Genomic DNA, 24,069 nt, shown 5'->3' with positions numbered 1-24,069 from the left:
ACTACAGCTCCTCAGGACCGACAAATCACGTTGATGGCAAAACGAAACCGTCTGTCTTCAGCTACAGAACTCGATAGACAATTCAGGAATGCAACTGGCATAAAAATTTCTACACAAACGTTTAGAAACAGGCTGCATAAGTCTCATCTACACACTCAGCGACCTGTTGTACACCCTCCATTACACCCGCATCATCATCAACATCGAATCCAATTTTCCAGAAATTACGTCGACATTCCTGTAGAAGATTTGCATCCTATCCTTTTCACAGATGAATCCAGGTTTTGCTTAGACTTTCATGATGGCAGACGACGTGTTTGGCAACAGAGAAATGAAAGGTTCAAAGATTGTTGTGTGGTGGAACATGATCGTTTTGGAGATCCTTGATCCAACTGTTCGACCTTATGCTGGTGCTATTGGAGATGGGTTCCTGTTAATGGACGATAATGCCAGACCTCATCGAGCAAGATTGGTGAATGACTATCTCAACAGGCAAACAATTCAACGTATGGATTGGCCAGCTTACTCACCTGACATCAACCCAATAGAGCATGCTTGGGACATTCTATAATAAAGCATTTGTAAGCGACCACAAGCTCCAAATACACTTCAAGAACTTGCAGACTCCTTGGAAGAAGAATGGCACCAAATTCCTCAAGCCGAGTTTCGAAATGTGATACAAAGGTTCCCAAGGCGATGCCGAGCAGTAATTCAAGCACGTGAGGTCAAACACGCTATTGACAGTAATTTCCTGAACGGAAAAGTGTTATTGTTTGAAGAGTTGTTCTGTTTAAAATCATTGTCAAGCACTGTTTTTTTACTTTTTCAATGTCAGTTTGCCATACGACTAGCAGTTTCAACAAAGAATAAAAGCTCCAACTTTGTATGCTTTTATATCAACAAAAACAGATAAAGTTTGTATCATATTACAATAACAAATTCCAAAATATCTACTGGCCCTTAATTATATATATGAATTCCAGTAGCATTAATGTTTGTATGGTTTGCTATTTTATGGGAACAATAATTATAATAATAGACATGTTTTGGTGGATTTTCTTGAAAAACAAATATCTATTTTGAAATGTTTTTAATTGAAGCAAAATTTCCAACATGTAATTTGTATCTGTAGATACAATTTTAATTCTTAATAATGTTGTATGTGGCATACACGATCAAAGTGCAAGCATAATCACACTGATTTTGGATGTACATGCATTTAATTATATGTTACGGTGATCAAATTCCGACTTTTAGCTGCCTTTAAAGATCTACAGGATTGCCCTAATGTAGGCATTATGGATTAACAATATTGCACATACAAACGTCATTGTAAGTTATCCAGGATAAAGTCCAGTAACAAAATACAGTGTAATCAGACGTAAGGTTATAAGGTGAATAAAGTGAATGTGGCCTCAACATAATCAAAATTCATAGATCTTGCTATTGTTTAACTATACAGTTAACAAATATTTGCAACAGAATACCCCTGTCCTGAGTCAGACACCCGATCCTATTGGAAGCCGGACTCGGAATAGGCGTGTTCGAAACCCTAGTGGTATATGGACTATGGACACGTTAAACCAGTTACTAAGCTAATAAGCAACAGAATATTGAACGTGAACATGACACAACACACACACCAAAAAATTAGCACAAAATAGCACGCACAACGGAAGCTGAACATGACATAGCACACACAACATAAGCTGAACCTGACATAGCACACACAACAGAACATGAACGTAACATAGCTCACACAGCAGAACCTGAACCTGATATATAGCATACACAACAGAACTTGACACATCAATGACAACAAGACCTGAAAATAACATAGCAAAACGCTGAACATGAGAAAATAATCACCATAGAAAATGAACGTGACATAGCACTTGCGACAGTTTGTTTGTTTTGTTTAACACCACCACTAGAGCACACTGATTAATCATCGGCTATTGGATGTCAAACATTTGGTAATTATGACTCATAGTCATCAGAGGTAACCCGCTACATTTTTCATAATGCAGAATGGTATCTTTTATATGCACTTCCCAACAGACAGGACAGCACATACCACGACCTTTATCCAGTCACTTGCGACAGAACTTGAACATGACATAGCACTCACAACAGAACCTGAACATAATAGAGAACTCTCAACAAAACCTGAACATGACGTGGCACACACAACAGAACCTGAACGTGACATAGTACACACAACAGAACCTGAAGAAGAACATGACAGAACACACATACAACATACCATGATCATGACATAGCACACACAAGAGAACGTGAACATGACATATCACTCACAACAGACGCAGAAACTAATTTAGCACACACAACAGAAACTGGAGGATTGATCACTTACCACTCAACAAAACACGGACAGAACACTGCACATAACATAGTCTAGATCGTTGAACACAGTAGAACCGTAAGAGATCACTGAACACACAACAGAACCTGGAAAGATCACTGGACTCACAAAATAACTTGGAAAGATCACCGAATCCAAAATAGAACCTGGAGAGATCACTGAATACACAACAGAACCTGGAGAAATCACTGAACACACAACAGAACCTGGAGAGATCACTGAACACACAATAGAACTTGGAGAGATCACTGGACACACAACGGAACCTGGAGAGATCACTGAACACACAACATAACCTGGAGAGATCACTGGACACACAACAGAACCCGGAGAGATCACCAAATACACAATAAAACCAGGAGTGTGCACTGAACACACAACAGAACCCGGAGAGTACACCCAACACTCAATAGAACCTGGAGAAATCACTGGACACACAACAGAACCTGGAGAGATCACTGAACACACAACAGAATCTGAAGAGATCACTGAACACACATTATAACCTGGAAAGATCACTGGACACACAACAGAACCCGGAGAGTACACCCAATGCACAGCAGAAGCTGCAGGGTTTACTGTTCACTCAATATAACCTGGAGAGAATCCTGCATACTCAACAGGTGAACATAGATTTGATATTCAGTACACATCCTCATTGGAAACGTAAACCCTATATCCTTTAAATGAGCTTCACTTGAACCCGGTGTATCCCAAATCAATAAGCTGCTAAACATAGTAAATTCATTAAAGGATACCAGTTTCAGTTTGCTTAACTATTCTGGTTTGTCTGTTGCAATAGCTGATAAACCAGGTATTCTTGAAACTAGTGAAGTACACCCTGAGGCAGCAGAACCAGGAACTATCTGCAAAAGGACTCCCATGGTGCAAAGAACACGGAAAGAACACTGCACACAACATGACATCAGCTTTTCTAACGACTCATCAAACAACGAACATGGATCACTACCACCACAGTGTTTCTGCCAGATAGAAAATTTTGGGTATGGCTCTATGGAATTGAATGCAACCACAGTCAACATAGATATGGGGGGGGGGGGGGGGGGGGGTGTGTGTGTGTGTGTCTTTAACTACCAACACATTAACGCTGGTTGCGTTTTTACTGATTCAATTAAAAATCACTAGATAATTATATTGTTTAGCTTGTACCAGTACTTAAAAAGATGCCCCTTTCTTTTATTTGAATCGTGACTGATTTGACTGTTGGGTTATAGTTTCGTTTGTTTAACAACACCACTAGAACACATTGATTTATAATTCATCGGCTATTGGATGTCAAATATTTGTTAATTCTACCAGATGTTTTCCATTAGTAGCAAAAGGTCTGTCTTTTATATGCATATCACAGAATATCACATAACACGGCCATCATCACCACCACTGTCATCATCAATCATCATCAAGCCAGATGTGTTTATTGCATGCATTATGTTAATGTTTAAATTTAATTGTGTTCATATATACACATGACAGACAATGATGCTGATAGCTGTCTGCCTCTCTGTGATGGTGATGGCTGAAGTGGACGCCATACTGCCAAGACGGACAGACATAACGGACTTATGATACAACGACATGTTTCAAGGATGGGTAGACATCCAAGGACAGGGAGCGAACAATGACTATTGCAGGTATGACATAAACTGTTTCACATAATTGTTTGTGAAATTATTACATAGGGTGGGTGGTTGTACCTAGGATGCCATGGATGCACTGCCACCCCAACTTTATAGATTATGCACTAATCTGAAAGGCGATTTAATATAACTTTTGACGCCTATATTGTGGGAGCATGCTCAGATCCATGAACTAGTCTTTTCGATTAGCTGCAAGTGACCTTTTATATGCAAGATAGACAGAGAGGGAGAGAGACACAGAAAGACACAGAGAAAGAGAGGGAGAGAGTGATACACACATACACACACACACAGAGAGAGAGCGAGAGAGAGAGAGAGAGAGAGAGAGAGAGAGAGAGAGAGAGAGAGAGAGAGAGAGAGAGAGAGAGAGAGAGCACATGGCATCTTCGTATTTTATATTTTATATGTATTTTGTTTACGCTTCATTTACTCTCAGTTCAACGTTTTATGGCCGTTGCTTAAATTCTTTGAAATGATAAACGTGGCCAATGAAATGTAAACTCGTGACAAGCAGAGGACTCAGCAGGTCTACTGAGCGAACTGCAAACCACATTTTACTGTAATATACTCTTCAAAAAAAATAGGGGAACTCTATTAGACGGAACATACGTTTTGACCACAGACATCCCAGTAAAGAACGTTCAGGCCTGTTTATCAACACACCGAAACACATTCCATAGTTTGCACATGCATCACGCAGTTGCCCCGTACACGTGGGTGGGGCGTCATTCTCGATTGACAGACATTCTCGAGAGGTAGAGAGAGAGGCACGTTTCTTAAAACTAGGTGTGCTGGTATTTTACGTAATAGGATGCTATAATGTGAGGCATACTTTTAAACGTTAAATACTTCTAATGGTGTTTCTTTCATTTTCAGATTCATTGGGCCAAGCGCCGATTCCCCACACAAATGGCTATCTTGCGCCCTGGCCGGAACTCAAGGACAGAGTGAGAAGAATTACAACGCCCCTAACGGGGGTATGGTCCATTTTGATGCTGGCTATACTTGGTCCTGGAAAATGACCGACATGAATGGTGATGAGAGGGCCGACTACTGCAGGTAAGGTTTAATTTTAATAAATTACATAAAATTAAAATGATACGGCTACTGGAACTTGTAGATGCAGTGTCAAACATGCGTAATGGCGGCTTTCCGCCATAGTTATTTATTACCTTTTGTTTTAAAATGTAAACGTTATACCTTCAATGATATGTCCATAAACAATTACAACAAAATAATTTAACTTATTTGTAGAAATGTATTATTATTATTATTATTATTATTATTATTATTATTATGACGAGAGAATCGTTAGAGAATGGCGGACGGAATCGTCGCGTTGAGTTTATGAGAACACACATTAAAAGGCCGTTCTCATTATGCAATTAGTCGGCCCGACAACAATCAGAATGTACAAGACTAAAGTCGTTCAGAGTTAGGTTAAAGTTTGTTTTGTTTAACGACACCACTAGAACACATTGATTTATTAATCATCGGCTATTGGATGTCAAACGTTTGGTAATTCTAACATATAGTCTTAGAGACTAAACCCGCTACATTTGTTTCGATTAGTAGCAAGGAATCTTTTATATGCACCATCCCACAGACAGGATAGCACATACCACGGTATTTGATATACCAGTCGTGGTGCACTGACTGGAACGAGAAATAGTCCAATGGGCCCACCGACGGGGATCGATCCTAGACCGACCGCGCATCAAACGAGCGTTTTACCACTGGGCTACGTCCTGCCGCCTTGATTTAGATGCTATCACAATACGATTCGATTGCATGCGAGAAGTCGGAGCGATTAATCGCATAATGAGGACGCCCTTAACGTTTTGCATGAAGGAGGTTGTCAATAAGTTAGCTGTCTTTATGCAACTCATCTACCCTTGACGGCACTGTCTAACTGCAGACAGTCAACTTGCCAGATTTAGTAGATTCGCCGATTCCATGAGATTTGTTACGCCCTCATACCACATGAATCTAGTCGTTCTGAACGAGACTGTTTACACGGCGTTCAACCGTATTACAATGTTACAATGTACATGTATATATTCCAGTGCTATTTATGCAAAGACTATGCGTAAAATGTAAAGAAACAGCGAAATATATCACTTGCAACTATAATATGTTGCCTTTAAGGTAGTACTAAATCAAATAACGTCCGGCTGGGTCAAAGTTCGAGGTGCACCGAACTTGTTTTTGATAGACAAGTTAACACCACAAGTCCTGTGATTGGTAATAAATGTGAGTGTGTTGGTTGCAAAAAAAAAAAAAAAAAAAAAAAATAGAAAAAAAAAAAAAAAAAGAAAGAAAGAAAAAAAAAGGTTTCTTCTGGGCAAAAAATGTATGCAATATTATTTCATCTAGTACCACTGTGTCAAGTAGCCTTGTGCTTGAAACATGTATGAGGTACCTGTAAAAAGAAGTAGGGTAATCATAGACGCTACCCGTTATCTCAGAAATGAGCAGGTTGACCCCCATATTTTTTTCTGATTCACTTTAAGGGTGAGGGGTTGTGGTATTTATATCCGTGGTATTTATGTCGATTGATACATTGCAGGTAGGAGTTTTATCCACATATATTACTGTTGTCGTCTATGGGATAGGATTTGGTAGGATACACCCTTAAGAGTGACATAAGTCACCAAGGCGAGATTTATAAATTATCAGTTATCCATTAGGAAGGTGTAAGGCCTCTACACCGACTTCTTTCACACTAACTATTAACCATTGTCTTGGACACAAAGGCCAAATAACTACGACAAAATTGGATAAAAAATACTAATATCGAGTAAAGCCTGGTTTCCATAAAACGTGTAGCAGGTCACACACCGACGCAGACGAAGGACTAACTGTTGTGTGAACACATTCGCCGATGATCTGTCCGATCCAGACGTCTGCAATGTGTGTTCACACAAAACATGTCTCTGGTCTGCGTCGGTAAGACAATTTCTACCGACTTTATGGAAACCAAGCTTAAAACTAAAATGAATGGAATCGCATATTCACCCTGATACTCGCATATGATAAGTAATCGTTTATCATTTAAGAAGAAGAAGAAGAAGAAGAAGAAGAAGAAGAAGAAGAACAACAACAAACAACAACAACAACAACAACAACAACAACAACAACAACAACAACAACAACAACAACAACATGTTTCCCCCATATGCCAAGAAATGAAGCTTTACCCCTCCATATTTTAAACTGTTCGCTCCCACACCGACCCACGCGCCGCAGGACGGAGCCTCTACCCCCGAGATACACATCCCGCTCCTTCTGCTTAGGGCTGTTCCAGAACAGAACACGGGAGGGGGCATTTAAAAATAACAAAACACTCATAATACAGAATTCTTAGGATTTTCGTTACTCATTTTCAATTATATCCAATTAAGGTTCAAGCACAATGTCCTGCGCACACACCTGGGCTGTCTGGGCTGTCTGAGCTGTCTGTCCAGGATAGTGGCGTAGTTCTTAGTGGTTAGTGAGAGAGAAGAGGGTGTCGTGGTCTTACACATAGCACTCGCTCTGGGTGGGAACCGTTACCGTGTTTATAACCTTGTGTCCCACGGCTTAACGACGACACTACCGAGGCCGGTTTCTTAGGACTGTTTTCTATGTACATGTATGCGATATTTGGCGCGGCGCACGAAACAGGCCGATTTGACATTTTTGCTATTGATAACCATAGAAATAGCACTCGCCTGATACGTGGTCGGTCTTGGATCGATTCCCTTTGGTGGGCCCATTGGGATCTTTTACATTCCAGCACAGCAAGGGATCTTTTATATGCACTTTACCACAGACAGGACAGCACATACCATAGCTTTTGGTTTACCAGTCGTCGTGCCCTGTGTGGGACGGGGGAAAAGAACTATCATAGAATGGGTCCACTGCAGGGATTCGATCGTACAACGCAAACACCTCAGGCGAGCGCTATACCGACTTAGCTAGATCTCGCTCCCTGGTGTAACAAAGGCCGTGGTATGTACTATCCTGTCTGTGGAATGCTGGATATAAACGATTCCTTGCTGCTAATACGGAAACAGTAGTCCACATAGGCGTACGGGCACCCATTTTTGTAAGGGGTGGGGGGGGGGGGGGGGGGTGTTATGGGCAGGTTGGCTTTTCCCGAATTAAACAAATATGCCCGAATCTGGATAACAAAATTTATTCATATTAGCATTACTGCCAAACAGCTATATAGGGTTGCAAACGAATCACTATGCATTTTTATATGGATTACAACTAATTTTGAGGGTAGAATGATGAAACTACTTGGTAAAAAGGTTTCAGGTTAGCACATTTTGGCTGAATATCTGTATAATATTTGCCCGAATTTCAGGTTTTGCCCCTTCCCCCGTCTCGTACACTTATGGTAGCCCATTGCGTAGCGGTAGCGAACTCTCTCATAATCCGTGTGGTCCTTAACCATATGATCGACGCCATATAACCGTAATTAAAATGTGTTGAGAGCGTCGTTAAATAAAACATTCCATTTTATCTTCTTCGAAGCCATTAAGTTTGTTTATTTTGTTTAACAACACCACTAATGCACATTGATTAATTAATCTTCGGCTACTGGATGCCAAACATTTGGTAATTCTGACATAGTGTTAGAGAGGAAACCCGCTTCATTTTTTTTGCTAGTGCAGTAAGGGATCTTTTATATGCACTTTCCCACAGACAGGGAAGCACATACCACGACCTTTGATCAATTGTGGTGCACTGGTTGGAACGAGAAAAAACCTAGTTAGTTGAATGGATCCACCGAGGTGGTTCGATCCTGCGACGCAAGCATCTCAAGCGAGCACTCAACTGACTAAGTTAAAACCCGCCCCTCATAGAAAGTCATACAAAGGCAAACACTGAATAATGTTGGGTAAAAATAAGTCTTGTATATCGACTTTTAAGTTACTGATTCATGAGGGGTTTTTTTCCTACAAATATCGCCATAACATAAATGATTTTCTTTCAGATGTGTCGGAGATCGACCGAATTCGTAGGTTTCTTGTCTGCTGGCCGGTAAGTTCAGCTTTCAGTGCGACCAGTACGAACACTTAGTTCCTGATTCCGGCGGTTGTTAGTCATTTACCGACCACTGAGTGTGTAACCTTTGTCAAATGTTTTCAACCAATATAGCCTTTTCTTAGTTATTGCAATTGTAACATGCTTAAATTTGTAACCTTTAAGTTATGAATTATCAATATCCAATGCATTTCTGGTTTATATATATATATATATATATATATATATATATACACACACACACACACATACACACACACACACACACACACACACACACACACACACACACACACACACACACACACACATACACACACACACACACGTATATGTAATATATACATATACACACACACACACACACACATATACATGTATATACATATACATACATACATATACATACATATACACACATACATACATACATACATACACACACACACACACACACACACACACACACACACACATATATATATATATGCATTTTTGCTTACAGAATATATTAATTTCTAGTTATTTATCAAAATAAAAAAATGACGAAATATGATATCACTTTAAGAATGTACCTTTAACACTATAATTATAAATGTTAATAAAATACTTTACCATGACCATTTCTTTGATGTTTTTAATATTGCGTGGAAGGCCATCGGTGGTCCTGGCGCGTGTTATGCAAGATGGAGTTCGACCCCCCACCCCTGCTAATTGTCTAAGTATCCCCGTCGGCCGACTGAGCTGGGCGTGGCCTTCCAGTTATAGCCCACGCCCAGCTCCTTCGGTCGACAGATGGATACTTATTAATTTTTGGAATGCAGTCTGTGACGTCATATTATTGACAGATGAAGTTATTACTATAAACGCAGGCGCGATTTGTGCAATCATAATTAATGATAACTCATTAAGCCATTAATATGGAAAATGGACGTTGACGAGAGACAATGGCTTTCAGATGGGAATAGTGCAGTTATATGTGACCGTGTTTTACAGACTAGAAATGGAGATTATACGATCCGAGTTTACGTTTAGAAGATGTAACCGACAAAATCCAAATGTTTACTGAAATGTCTTGATTATAACGTTTGCATCCTTGCTGGAGTTGCATTTTGGGAAGATCGCGTTAACGAGTTTAAAGGGACATTCCTGAGTTTGCTGCATTATAAGATGTTTCCGACTTATAACATATTTCTGCGATTAAACTTAGATATTAAATATATTTTCTTGTTTAGAATATCAGTGTCTGCATATTCAATGTGTTTCTGGTCGTCTTAATATTTGTAAGCAGCCCAAACTAAATTTTGTCTACAAAAATATATTTTAGGAAATATAATGAAATTTAACCTAGTACATATATTAGAACGATCAGAATCACGTTTAATATACAGCCACTAATATTTTATGAAGAAAACTATTTGATATGTAATTACAATCGCTAAAACGTCTCTGTTAGTCGATAACATGTACACTCAGGAATGTCCCTTTAAGCGAACATCATTTGCATATTACCTGTAACTTGTGCGACACTTCTCTGGTCGTGGAAGGATTGTCTCCCCTTTTAAAACGGATTGATATGAGAGACGGCCAACGGCCTCGGTGGTGTCGTGATTAAGCCATTGAGTTTAGGATCAGAGTTCCAGTTTAAAAGACTATTAACTTACTAAATTCAAATGTTTTGTGAAATGTCTTGAATATAACGTTTGTATCCTTGCTGTAGTTGCTATGGGAGACGGCCCGAATTATAATTTTAACACAATGTGGCACACACCAGTGACCGTAAAACGCATATCATTTGCATATTACCTGTAACTTGTGCGACACTTCTCTGGTCGTGGAAGGATTGTCTCCCCTTTTAAAACGGATTGATATGAGAGACGGCCAACGGCCTCGGTGGTGTCGTGATTAAGCCATTGAGTTTAGGATCAGAGTTCCAGTTTAAAAGACTATTAACTTACTAAATTCAAATGTTTTGTGAAATGTCTTGAATATAACGTTTGTATCCTTGCTGTAGTTGCTATGGGAGACGGCCCGAATTATAATTTTAACACAATGTGGCACACACCAGTGACCGTAAAACGCATATCTTTTATCAAGTTCTATATTAATCCGAGTGCGAACTCTTATATTTGATTTTCGAATGAAGGCACTAAGGTAACACTACTGCTCTGTCGCAATCCTTTTATTGATGGATACATTTTTTTATATATACATACGCGATGTGAGGAAATGGGATACGTTTCTTTGAGAACAGACCTCGTACAAATGTTCGAGTCATGCCAAGACGGCAACGTGGTGGGTAATACAAACTTCCCATCATGTATACACCCAATGAAGACCAGCAGTCGGTGCCTCCACCTAAAGTAGAAGCGACATCGCCGACTCAAGATGTAATAGAACGAGCCGAGGCCGAGCTGCGACGTACTCATTTTTACAACACAAGGCGTGAGATTTAGAGAATACTCAATCACTACTTGGCAATATCGTTTATCTTGCACTAGTGTAAGATAAACGGTATTGCCGAGTAGGAGTTGGGTATCCTATTATTACTATTATCAATCTTATATCATGGAAGATTTGTAAACATGTTTGCAAGTTCAGAACAAGAGAGAATTGTGTCATAGCTGTGACATACGTATAGCCGAGGTCCACTATAGTTCCTAATTATGACATATGTTGTGGTTCACATATTCACTTCTAGCAACTGGGGAAGAATTAAAATAATTTGTATATGTATGTTTAATGGTAAGCCTTCTGGCTATATTTTGCTCATGATATTTTGTAATATTGTGCATTGACTTTTCGGGACATGGGTGTATCGGTTAATGAAGCACCTGTTCGGACCGGTACTACAGCCAGATGCGGTCATATAGCAAAAAACTAAGACTGAAATGTTCTAAATTTTGGAGTGAAAATAAATGCTTAGATAATGCATGTTCGCAATATTGTAAGTCGTTAGTGCCAACGAGAACCCGTTCGATTTATTGGCAGTCTTCATTTAAAATTGGGCAATTTAACATGGATTTCAATGGCAGATGACATCTGTGTAGTGAAACCCGATTAGGTAAGTTAGCTGTTGACATGACTGTCGCTATGAAAACTAAGACACGAAAGCCTATAGCGAAGGACGATTATAACGTCAAATCGTATCTAGGGGAAGATTATTTAAAAAAAAAATCTTTTCCTAGGGAAAGACAATTTCTTTTCCCATTTCTCTTTGCCCATATGGCTAATAACGTAACACTCCATCACATGCTGTCATATGGGATAGAAAAAAATACATCCCGAGGCGGTGGAAAGATCAACCTGGGATGAGGCTTGCCAAGTCCAAAGGTCGAAATATTCATCACCGTGGGTGTACTTTGTTTTATCCCACATAACAGCATATAATGGAGTCTTTTTTTCTTTCTCGCTCTCTCATCCGGTGGTGCACTGGTTGGCTCAAGTAAAGAATCCTGTTCATAAAAAAAATGTATAGCTATACGTCAGTAATGACAGAGAAACAACGATTAATAATTTGTGTGGCCTAACTCCTAATGCCACTCCGGGTTTAAAACCCCATTAGTATATAGGGTGAATTGGATTCAGGGTCCTTAAAAGTAAAATATGCCATATAGGGTTTAAAAACCAGGGTCCGTCACTTTAATAAGTATTTATCATTATCATTAATAAGCATTTATCATTATCATTTATACTATCAAGTTTGTTTGAGTCGGGGTGGACCATCCTTCCCTTGATGTCAATGTTCTTAACATTTTAGTAAAGACTGATCATAATGACGAGATATTTAAAAGTGAATTTTTTAAAGATAACATTAATACTTAGCTAGGTCCATGCTATGTATACAATCTGTCAGACAGTTTTATTTTAATATAGTTTGTTTTAATATGCTCATGTCACAACCCAGGCAGCATAGCTTCATGTTGTAAAGTGAAGAAAACCCGAATAAGTTGTAACAGTGTTTTTATTGCACTAACAACATTTAACACAATATACTGTAACCAACATTATATATATATATATTGCAAAACGTATAACAAACATAGCAACAAAATATACACAACAACACAACAGTTTCGTAAATTTCAACACACTAAATACATGTATGCTACCTAATGGATTTCTTTGTCTGTACTTGAATATTTATATTAACTTTGGATAAGTATTCAACTTTGGATAAGTTAAGAGTCTTACAGAAAAACCTTGTAATTATCAAAACACCACGATACTATAGTCCGTCCCACTGGGAACGCCTTTTTCATACTATGGTATTTACCATAAGTTATTTTTGTCTGAGCAATTTGATTTGTAAATAGCTCACAAAAATAGTGTATTTTTGTTATTTCCAAAACACTTTTGCTTCTTACGTCAAACCAAACAGAAATGATTTGCAAAAAACATGTTTATTGAATGATGGGACGGACTATAAGTAGCCATTTCCCATAAAAGGCTAGTTTAATGTTCTTCAAATTTAATAGTATTAAGCAGCCGTTTTTAATACCTTAGGTGGCTTCTAAACACCGATTTCCCTGGATGGATGAAATAAAAACAAACGTTTAGAACAAAAAAAAAAAAAATTGGTTGAGATACGCAGGTGGAGTCTCCAAGGATGTTCACCTCCAGCATTCTCAACCCATGGACCCCATTTTTAAGTAACACCAAAATCCTGTCTCTCTAAAACAAAATTGCCATATACATCATATAATAATTTCCGTAAATATATCCTGTATCTATTTTTGATATATGATATCAGATAATACAGACAAACCTGTGTTAAGGAGCCACCAAAGAGAGTATTGAAAGGTGGGTTAACTACACAGTAATAATCTAGTACAGGCCAATGTGTACTACATCAGTCAATTTAGTTATCCATTATAGCTGGTTTGACTGTACTCCCTACATACAAACTGGAAACTATACAGTAATAATCTAGTACAGGCTATTGTGTACTACATCAGTCAATTTAGTTATCCATTATAGCCGATTTGACTGTACTCCCTACATACAAACTGGAAACTATATGTAAGAGATACTGAAATACAAAATTATAAAATTCTACCACCATTATTCATGGATTGAAATTATGCAGCCGGTGACTGACAAACTATTGCAGTGATTCCCTTTTTACAATTCTGGTTCTTCCATGTGTAACTTGAACTCGATGTCATCAATGCCACGCAGTTCCCACTGGCCACGTTGGCGACACCGTCACCAGTTTTCCAGTTTGCATACGTCATTGATGTTCCTGATGACGTCTGGAAGTTGGCAATTTGCTTGTTGTACATGTATCCTGAAACATAATGTAAGTCTTGTAACACTAACAAATGTCATGGGTCTTCTTTCTTGCAGGTAAGAAGTAAATAACCGACTCCCAAATACCACAATCATATGCTTATAATTGTAAATAACATTTTCGAAAAAATGCTTATGATTTACATAAATAACATTACATAAACGTTTTATAACGAAGGTGCCATCACTTGGTTATAAAACCGTTAAAAGTCAAAACTGTTATATAATTTAAAACATAGTAATTTAGAAGAGTTACTATGCATTTTCTCTTAAAATATTTAAAAAACTACTCATGTTAAAGACCAAACGTTTCATTGTAAAACACAATTGAAAATGTTATCACGGTGGTATAAACGTAAATTTAATATGAACAAGACATTTTAAAATTAATTGAGTACTTTGTACTTGAAGGGCAAATATTCATCCTTAATATTTACCAGTGATTTTTGATAACAGCAGTGTTGGGTACGTGGTGGTGACTAAGTGTTGGAATTGCTTGTTTTCAGAACAGAGATGAGTGTTAACAGAAAGCAGTAACAATTATTTTCTTTAAAAAAATTTAAAAATGTGACGTCAGTATTAAACTCCAAAACTTACCTAAAAGAACCGAAGGTTGCCATTCCACATTGAAGTTCTTGACCAGATCTCCAACAAATTGGTTTTCCTCTTTGTTTTTGATAGTCACAATGCTGCTTACACCCCTAGATAGAATTAGAATTAAAAATAGATAACGAGATTAGATGTTGTAATACAATATTGAACATTTCGGCTTTGGCAAATTAAAATTTACGAGAGCACCAAAAACATCTGCAAAATTAGAACTGCATTCTCTAAGTGATAAAGTTGGTTGTGTTCTACCACCATCGGACACGGAAGGAAGGAAGGAAATGGTTTATTTAACGATGCACTAAACACATTTTATTTACGGTTATATGGCGTCGGACTTATGGTTGAGGACCACACAGATATTAAGAGAGGAAACCCACTGTCGCCACTTCATGGGCTACTCTTTATTAGCAGCAAGGGATCTTTTATATGCACCATCCCACAGACAGGATAGTACATACCACGGCCTTTGTTACACCAGTTGTGGAGCATTGGCTGTTGCGAAAAATAGCCCAATGACGGGAATCGATCCTAGCTCGATTGCGCATCAGGTGAGCGCTGTACCACTGAGCTACGTCCCGCCCTCACCGTACACGGTCCAGAGAAACCATTTCTAGTTTTAGAGGTAGCCAAAAATATACCCAACTTTCGATAGGGATATCTGGAAAAACATGTCAAGTAAAGCAATTGCATTTATTGTGTTAAACCGGCCTCGGTGGCGTCGTGGCAGGCCATCGGTCTACAGGCTGGTAGGTACTGCGTTCGGATCCCAGTCGAGGCATGGAATTTTTAATCCAGATACCGACTCCAAACCCTGAGTGAGTGCCCCGCAAGGCTCAATGGGTAGGTGTAAACCACTTGCACCGACCAGTGATCCATAACTGGTTCAACAAAGGCCATGGTTTGTGCTATCCTGCCTGTGGGAAGCGCAAATAAAAGATCCCTTGCTGCCTGTCGTAAAAGAGTAGCCTATGTGGCGACAGCGGGTTTCCTCTTAAAAAAAAAAAAATCTGTGTGGTCCTGAACCATATGTCTGACGCCATATAACCGTAAATAAAATGTGTCGAGTGCGTCGTTAAATAAAACACTTCTTTCTTTTTTTATTGTGTTAATGGATGACTTATCTGTATGGATCATCCAAACTTCATCGTCTCACCGATGACAATGCCATGTTGCACAAATGTAAGATATGCACAAATTGTTTATCATGATATATTTTGACATATCTCTAGCAAAAGTTGAGCGATACATATTATTTTCTACATTTAAGTACATCCCTGAAATAAAGCCAGGGATAATTTGGCCTTTTACATAACCCCTCTCCCCAAGCGATTCGCTGTTGGTGTATATTTATTATTAATATTTTACACAATACTCACTGATTACATAATTTATCAGCTTTGTTATAATTTCCAAATCTTCCAAGATAAAGATAACAGGAATCACCAAATTTCGTCCATTCTAAAAACAAAACATCAAAGACAATATCTTATTTAACTTGCACATAACAAAATAAATCTCCAAATAATGTGTTGTACGTACTTAATCAAATCAATCGTGCTTCTAGCTACATTGTGTAGCTCTACATTGTGTAGCTAAGGACATGTATATGGTTTTTTTCAAGCGGGGGAATGGGGGGGGGGGGGGGGAGGGGCGAGATTATAAAAAGGGGCCTTGAACACACACACACACCCCGAGGTCCAGTTTATAAATGTGAGATTCGAAAATCGTTTTGAACCACAAAGTAAAACATGTCAGTTCTTTAATAAAAATAATCTAGGGGGGGAAATGAACCTGTATTTTGAGCAGGCACCGTACATTCAGGTCCATTCATCCTTAAAACCGAGCTGTTTTTAATCATACATGATAGCAATGACTATCAAAATAAAGTATTCATGAAATTTTTTAATAAAATCAAATTCGCAGATGTTGCTTACAATGTAAGTAATTATTGTAAACAATTCTTACCAGTTGAACAGGGTTTTGACGCACTGACCGTTTCTGAAATTAAAATAAAGTTGTAACTAAACAAAATATAAACACGCTTTCTTAAAACAGAATAAAATTTTAAAATTATGCGTCCAGATAATTAATGAATACGTCTAAAACTGACTGACATACGACATTCTAAACTTATAATGGTTAGACAAGAATGTGTTATATACATCAACACACTATAGAAAGAAAACAGGTATGACCGTTTCTCACAGGCATCGTTGTAATTTTTGTTTTTAAAGTTAGTTTGGTTTGTTTAACGACACCACTAGAACACATTAAATCAATCATCGACTACTGGATGTCAAACATTTGGTAATTGACAGTCTTAAAGAGCAAACTCGCTACATTTTCCCATTAATAGCAAGGGATATTTTATATACACCATCCCACAGATTCGAGATATGATAGCACATACCACAGGCTTTGATATACCAGTCGTGGTGCGCTGGCTATAAGGAGAAATAGCCCAATGGGTCCACCGATGGGGATCGATCCCATCAAGGAAGCGCTTTACCACTAGGCTACGTTGTTTTCTTAAGTCACCAGTTTATACACCGTTATGTTTTAGTTGCACAGTTAGACCCCACTGACAAGCTTCTAAATCATTTAATGAAGTTACTGTCGCATACTATCGGTGTGTACTTACCGAGCTGACAAACTATGCCATTCCTTCTGTTATACTGAGACTGGCCAGAAATGTAAAGCTTTGAATATATCAGTTCTGTAAGTAAAATAGTATTATTAGACACAATACACAGGTTACAGACTTGATTGATTATTACAATGGAAGATAGATAGATAGAGAAGAGAGAGAGAGGAGGAGAGGAGAGAGAGAGAGAGAGAGAGAGAGAGAGAGAGAGAGAGAGAGAGATAGATAGAGATAGAGAGATACAGACAGACTGCCCACATAGACCATTTACCACAGTTACTGTATATTTCAGATACATTTGGGCGGAGTTGTAGCCTCGGGCGATGGTGGCATTAATCACAATGCTGCTACATACAGTTAATGTCATGCAATGAAATATTCAGAGAATAAACAACATCCACAGAAAACAAAGTCGAAATGTTCCAGTTTCCAGAATTATAAATTAATTAACAGTTGTGTGTGAATGATAACAAAAACAATATTCACAGGTAAATTTCCAACAGATAGATTGATAGATATCTTCCTTCTTCCTTCCAGAGCCAGTAATGTTAAAAGTTAAACCAGTATACTGTCTATATTGTGAACCAGGTAGAACTGTATGCAATACACTGTGCAGCTTGGTTATAAATATTACCATTTCACCATTTCCATATTTACGTATTGTAATTGAAAATTTGCATTACCGTAATTTCACGTGTATAGCCCGCGTGCTATACGTTTTAAAACTTTGAACATTGCCCCCTACGGCTTATTCGATGCTGCGGGTTATGCGATCTTTTTTTTTTTTTTACTCATTAACTGTTTATTGCCAAATGTGGTGTTGGCACAAAATAAAAAACAAAAGCATAAAACGTATAAATATGGACAAGTATAAACTATAATATGAATAAAACTACGTACCAGTATAGACACCTTCAAATGGTTCTTTCTTGCCAACATAATAATCAGTATTTGAGGCGCCAAACAGCTGAATGTGTTCAACGATATCTTTCTGTGAAAACAAAATGTATTCAACAGTTTTGAGTGTGGTGTCATACTGCCATCCTCTAGTCATAAATACGCCAATACAATGACTATAATAATCCAGCGTAATGATAAGCCATAACATTTAAGAAGTAAAGTCAGGGCTGTAGCTAGGATTTTTTGTTGGGGTGGGGAGGGAAACTGAGTAGTTAATAGTCTACAACTCCCTAAACGGTTAAGAAGATAATTTTCTTTAAAGTTTCTATAAAAAAATTCCGGATAATTTTCCTTGCCCCCCTCCGCTAGCTACGGCCCTGTAAGTACTACAATACCAACGTCTCTCTAACCACCAACCACCAACCACCATCATCATTAACCAATGTTATGCACATGCAGCACATATCATTGATGTGTAGACTATATTCAGTATGGAGTGGAATGCTTTAATTTGAGATTTATGGAGGAATTATAATCTCACGGTATTTGACTAAGTTTAGAATGTTGTGGCATTTAAAATACAGGAAAATTAACACAATTTGCACAAAAGGACAAATATCACAACAGGAAAACTGACATTAAGGTTAGTGTTTGTCTCATGTGATAAACTGCAGTGAAAATTGTTTGTTCGTAAGGACTAACAATTAGAATCTAGTTTTTGAAATCATTTAGCATATACTGTGTTCTAATACAGTAGGATTGGCGGTTTGAAATAGTAAATGCCAAGTATGAAATAATTATATCCTATAAATGAGGGGCGGGACATAGCCCAGTGGTAACGTGCTCGCTTGTTGAGCGGTCAATCGATCCCCATCAGGCTATTTCTCCTTCCAGCAGGCCACCACGACTGGCATATCAAAGGCTGTGGTATGTGTTATCCTGTCTGAATGGTGCATATAAGAGATCCTTGCTACTAATGGAAAACTATTAGCGGGTTTCCTCTCTAAGATTATGTCAAAATTACAAAATGTTTCACATCCAATAGCCAATGATTAATAAAAGCAATGGGCTCTAGTGGTGTCGTTAAACAAAACAAACTTTAAACTTTAACTTAAAAATGAAATATTGTATTGGCTGCAAGTACGTACCCATTGGCCTTCAGTGTCCATCGGTGCAGCCACGCCGTGCCGTGTCAAGCAGGCCATCACGGCGTCATGGTAATTCAGTTTGTCATTTATTACAGCATAACACGTGCCAGCACTACCCAGTCGCTTGCCACTGCTATTTGTTCCACAACTCTCTGTGGTGGAAAAAAGGGATATAAATATATCTAAAAACTACAGTTAAAATTTGATCCCAAACATTTCACTTTAGCCATACCCAACTTATTCGTGCAGACAGAAATGTATAGATCTATGCAATTACATGCAATTTGAAACAATTTATTGGGTCAGGGTACAACACCTATACCTCTGCAGGGAACATTTTGTTTCTAACGTCTTGATTAGCGACATTTCTAGTCTATAGAAAATTGATTGCAAATACTGTTTTAGGTTTTAAAATTGTGTAGCAATTTTTAAAACTTGCATAGGGATGCGATACTGAACAAGATGTTCCCTATACTCTCAGATAAGGAGCATCTTTCCATTTTGCTCTCCATGTTTCTGCACCTGGTAGTAATATTAAAACTAATAACAATGAATATTGAAATAAAACATAAACATATACTACTAGTGTAATGCTGCAAACATAACATTGCCAACAGTAAAATACAGCGATAATGAACTGCAGCAAATCACAACTATTGAAAGCGTAAAATGTCAGTGTAATATACTGATAGAGAAATGTAAACAGTATAATTACTGAAAGTGTAATACTGACATTTTAACAACATTCTTCAAGGTAACATACCAACAGTGCGAGTCGCTCCATCTTTGGGCAGTTGACAGAGATATTTTCTGCGAGAATTTCCACCTGTCATCCACCAGTGGAACAACGAGTTTATGTTCATATCTGTAAGTAAACAGTTTCTTTCTTAAAATACCTGCATAATAAACTTTTATAACAAACTATATAACAAACTATATAACAAACTACATAACAAACTGACGGAAGTAGAGCGGTAGTTGAAGCTATTATATAGCAACAACTGTCCAATAATATACAAATAGAAAGAAATACGGGATCAGACCAACAGTAAAAAGTAGAGTCATTGCCACCTAAACTCTCATACATGAATACAATAATTGCCATGGTGTTGACAGCCTTGATTAGGAACCACCAAGTATCGTCCTAGGAAGTGGCTTTCCTCCTGATAGCAAAACACTTGACTGCGACTCGTGGTATTGTCCTTTTGACCGTCTTGTTCAAAGATACGACTTTGAAAATGTTATGGTTTTCATCGTTGAAATTTACACCCAAGTCATGCTATTCTTCCAGAGGTACAAAGCAGACGAGTGTAGTAAATGTTCAACATTATTTACATGTCCAAAGATGTACTTACATCCATAAATATCTCTTTCCTTGCTCACGAATTCCGGTTGGAAGTAAGAAAATCCACCTAAATGTGACCCATCAACGTTGACTAGGTTGTTTCCATCGAGCACCTTGTTAAGACCGAACCATACTCTTGATCCTGCATTCCTAATATACCTTATAACCTTTTCCTGAAAAAACAATTGCATGGCGTCAAATAATGGTGTAAGAGCCCGTGATCTATTTATATCTATATCTATCCATCCATCCATCCATCCATCGTTAAACACAGACTAAATAATGTGGTCGCAATCCTGGAAACTACATGACATATTGTTGCTAATATTTTCCATGGAGACTACATGAGACATTTTATATAGTTAGATGTCACTATTAATCGGTTGATTATGGTACAAATAATACGTAATAAAATAAAATTAAAAAATCTTAAACACTGGATAGAGCTTCATGGAATCATCCACTATTTTGCCAAAAGCCCATTCAACTCTGCATTGTGCAGATACGGCCCTGATCATGTGTTACGGTTTTGTCGTTCAGATTGCACTTACTAGTATACAATTAACAAGACATTTAAACAAATCGTTATCAACATGCGCATTCAGCTGTATATTGTACACTCCATAAAATAAGTATCTGTCAAGCCTGGCAATTGTATTGCCTTGAAACGCACCTGTGAGATATATAAAACATTCTAGTATCTAAAATTTTCCGTATACATAAATTAAAATGTCTGTAGTATTACATAGATCGGTATACAGTGAATGTTTAACAACAACCCAGTACGAAAACAATATTGGCTATTGGGTGTCAAACTATAGTAAATGCAAAACGTATGTGAGGAACATAAAAAAAAATCAAAAACATCAAAGAGGTAAATTAAAACAGTGTAAAGAACTGTGTTAAATACAAATACCAGAGATAAGATAAAATTAAAACTTAGAATACAATTCAGTATCACGAAGAAATTACAACAGAAGTTCAAGATGAAATCGAAATTACTCCACATTTCTTCTACCAAATATACTTTTTCTAGTTCAAAGAACAAAATTACTGGATTCATTTAATGACTTCTGTACATGAAACCATCATCTGTATACGATATGAATCCAGTTTTATCATGCGTTCAATTACATGATTGAGAAAGTTACCTGGACATCGGCTGTGTTAATGCTTGCGAGTTCACCACCAAGGTGAACACAAGCCCGCTGAGCATCCATATAGCTTCGATAATCCGTAGACAGGAAGTAGCATTTCCCATCAATCTCGGCGCCATTTTTGCCTGGTCCACATTGGGGTAAAGCTTCTGGGGGAGCTATAGAAATAAATTAAAAATAAACAGAAACAGTTTAGTGACAGATACAAATGGAAAATATAAGGCTGAATTTGCGAAGCCTGTTTTTCTTAAATCAAGAATGATAAAACCATAATACATGACCAGAGCCGTACCCCTGCACAGTACATGGTTGAATTGAAAAGCATCTATCTAGTGCCTTGTCTATAGGACAGCCACTCCCAAGAAGATCCTTTATTGGAGATTGTACCCCTCTTGCACTACCACAAAGATGACTGCCACTCCCAGACTAGTTTACTAAATCAAAACTAAATACAAGTACAGCTGTGATGACATGCACTCGTGAATCACTGTCATAACGGTGATGATATCAGGTGTTCGCAAAAGATGAGCCTGTCCCACCGGTGACACCCATCATGAGTAGTCACCACAGCTGAAAAAGTATGCACAAGTTCAAAATATGGAATATCATTAGCCATCATTTTGGTCAGTGGTGCTTCGTATTTAGTAGATGTAGCCTCCAAAAGTTTACCATAAAACATTTTGAATGCCCTCTGCAGTCTCTCGACATCATAATCCTGATGGAACAATTTCTGTGAAGAAATGATATGACGTTGTTTGAAATCTGCATACAACGAGCTTGCCCTAAGGTATCTTAGTTGTGATATATAGACACCACAAGCTGGAGCAGAAGGTACATATTACTCAACATAAATGGAAAATTTACTATTGGAAAATGTAAGTCATCCCGTTTGTCACAGTTTTGTTGTGCTTAAACGTCTTGCTTAAATTGTATTAAAGTTAGCAAATCTAGCGTATTTCGGATGTGTGCGTGGGAAGGTACTTGAGAATATAATCATGTGCAATGAGAATATAATCATGTGCAATAAAAAATATTAAAGTTTAAAAATAAAATGTTTTCATCAAATGTCGGATGACCCCTGTGCATGCTGTAACCTCACCGTGGTGCAGGGGTGTAGCATTCTCTTTGAGAATGGCCAATACAGCACAAAACTGAAGTTTTGAGTAAAAGTCAGCATCTATCTGTGATATTTGTATTTTTGCACAGTTCTTTACACTGTTTTTATTTAAATCTTGAATTTTTATATTGCTGTTGATCATCACTTAATTTTTTTGCATTACCATAGTTTGACACCCAATAGCCGATGTATTTTTCGTGCTGGGGTGTCGTTAAACATTCATTCATTCATTCATTCATTCCAATATCTGATGAAATCCGAGTGCTGAATTTACCTATTCCTGTAGCAAAGACATCGTTTTTCATCTTTCCACCACACATCTGTGTAGAATTGCCTGAACATCGTTTCGTGCAGCCTCCAGTAGCCCGACCATATGCGCCATACGCTGTACCACACACACACCTGTAGCCGTTCTGTACCGCAGCATATGCGTATCCTTGACTGTGGCATCTGCAGGATTTGAAAAATAAAGATGCATCATAATGATTCATATTTAAGATACAGAATCACAAGCGGTTCAAAATTAAAACCTCTCCAAAAAAACCTACAAGCCCCCCCCCCCCCTCCCGAAAAAAATAAAAAATAAAAATAAAAACAGATACATGATCCTTGCCCAAAAAGTAACTGTTCTAGGACTGGTATTACATGTACGTACCTCTTAATACAGCCGTCCCTGGTCATTGATCTAAAAAGTAACTGTTCTTTTTCAGCCAAGTCTTTGTACCTCCAGTTATCCTTGAAGCATCCTTTGTATGCCGCTAAACAAAAACAAAACG

At 37.9% G+C, this 24,069-nt stretch overlaps 1 protein-coding gene across 1 annotated transcript in view; it reads right to left on the bottom strand.

The window, feature by feature from the left end:
* Positions 1-13,027: 13,027 nt before the first annotated feature.
* The window catches only part of LOC121381579 (cell surface hyaluronidase-like), a 37,773-nt gene continuing 26,731 nt past the window's right edge, over positions 13,028-24,069 (bottom strand). The window contains exons 24-35 of the mRNA XM_041510913.1: positions 23,949-24,051; positions 23,568-23,743; positions 22,171-22,334; positions 21,030-21,192; positions 20,438-20,539; positions 19,675-19,826; positions 18,527-18,617; positions 17,624-17,698; positions 16,948-16,980; positions 16,359-16,440; positions 14,971-15,074; positions 13,028-14,371 (exon numbers count right to left, since the gene is read on the bottom strand). Coding sequence (XP_041366847.1) covers positions 14,163-14,371; positions 14,971-15,074; positions 16,359-16,440; positions 16,948-16,980; positions 17,624-17,698; positions 18,527-18,617; positions 19,675-19,826; positions 20,438-20,539; positions 21,030-21,192; positions 22,171-22,334; positions 23,568-23,743; positions 23,949-24,051 — 1,454 coding nt within the window. The 3' untranslated portion in view covers positions 13,028-14,162. The remainder of the gene's footprint in view (positions 14,372-14,970; positions 15,075-16,358; positions 16,441-16,947; positions 16,981-17,623; positions 17,699-18,526; positions 18,618-19,674; positions 19,827-20,437; positions 20,540-21,029; positions 21,193-22,170; positions 22,335-23,567; positions 23,744-23,948; positions 24,052-24,069) is intronic.

The sequence above is a fragment of the Gigantopelta aegis genome, chromosome 9 (assembly GCF_016097555.1).
Source record: "Gigantopelta aegis isolate Gae_Host chromosome 9, Gae_host_genome, whole genome shotgun sequence".
Lineage (NCBI taxonomy): Eukaryota > Metazoa > Mollusca > Gastropoda > Neomphalida > Peltospiridae > Gigantopelta > Gigantopelta aegis.
This window is presented reverse-complemented; position numbering and strand designations above follow the sequence as displayed.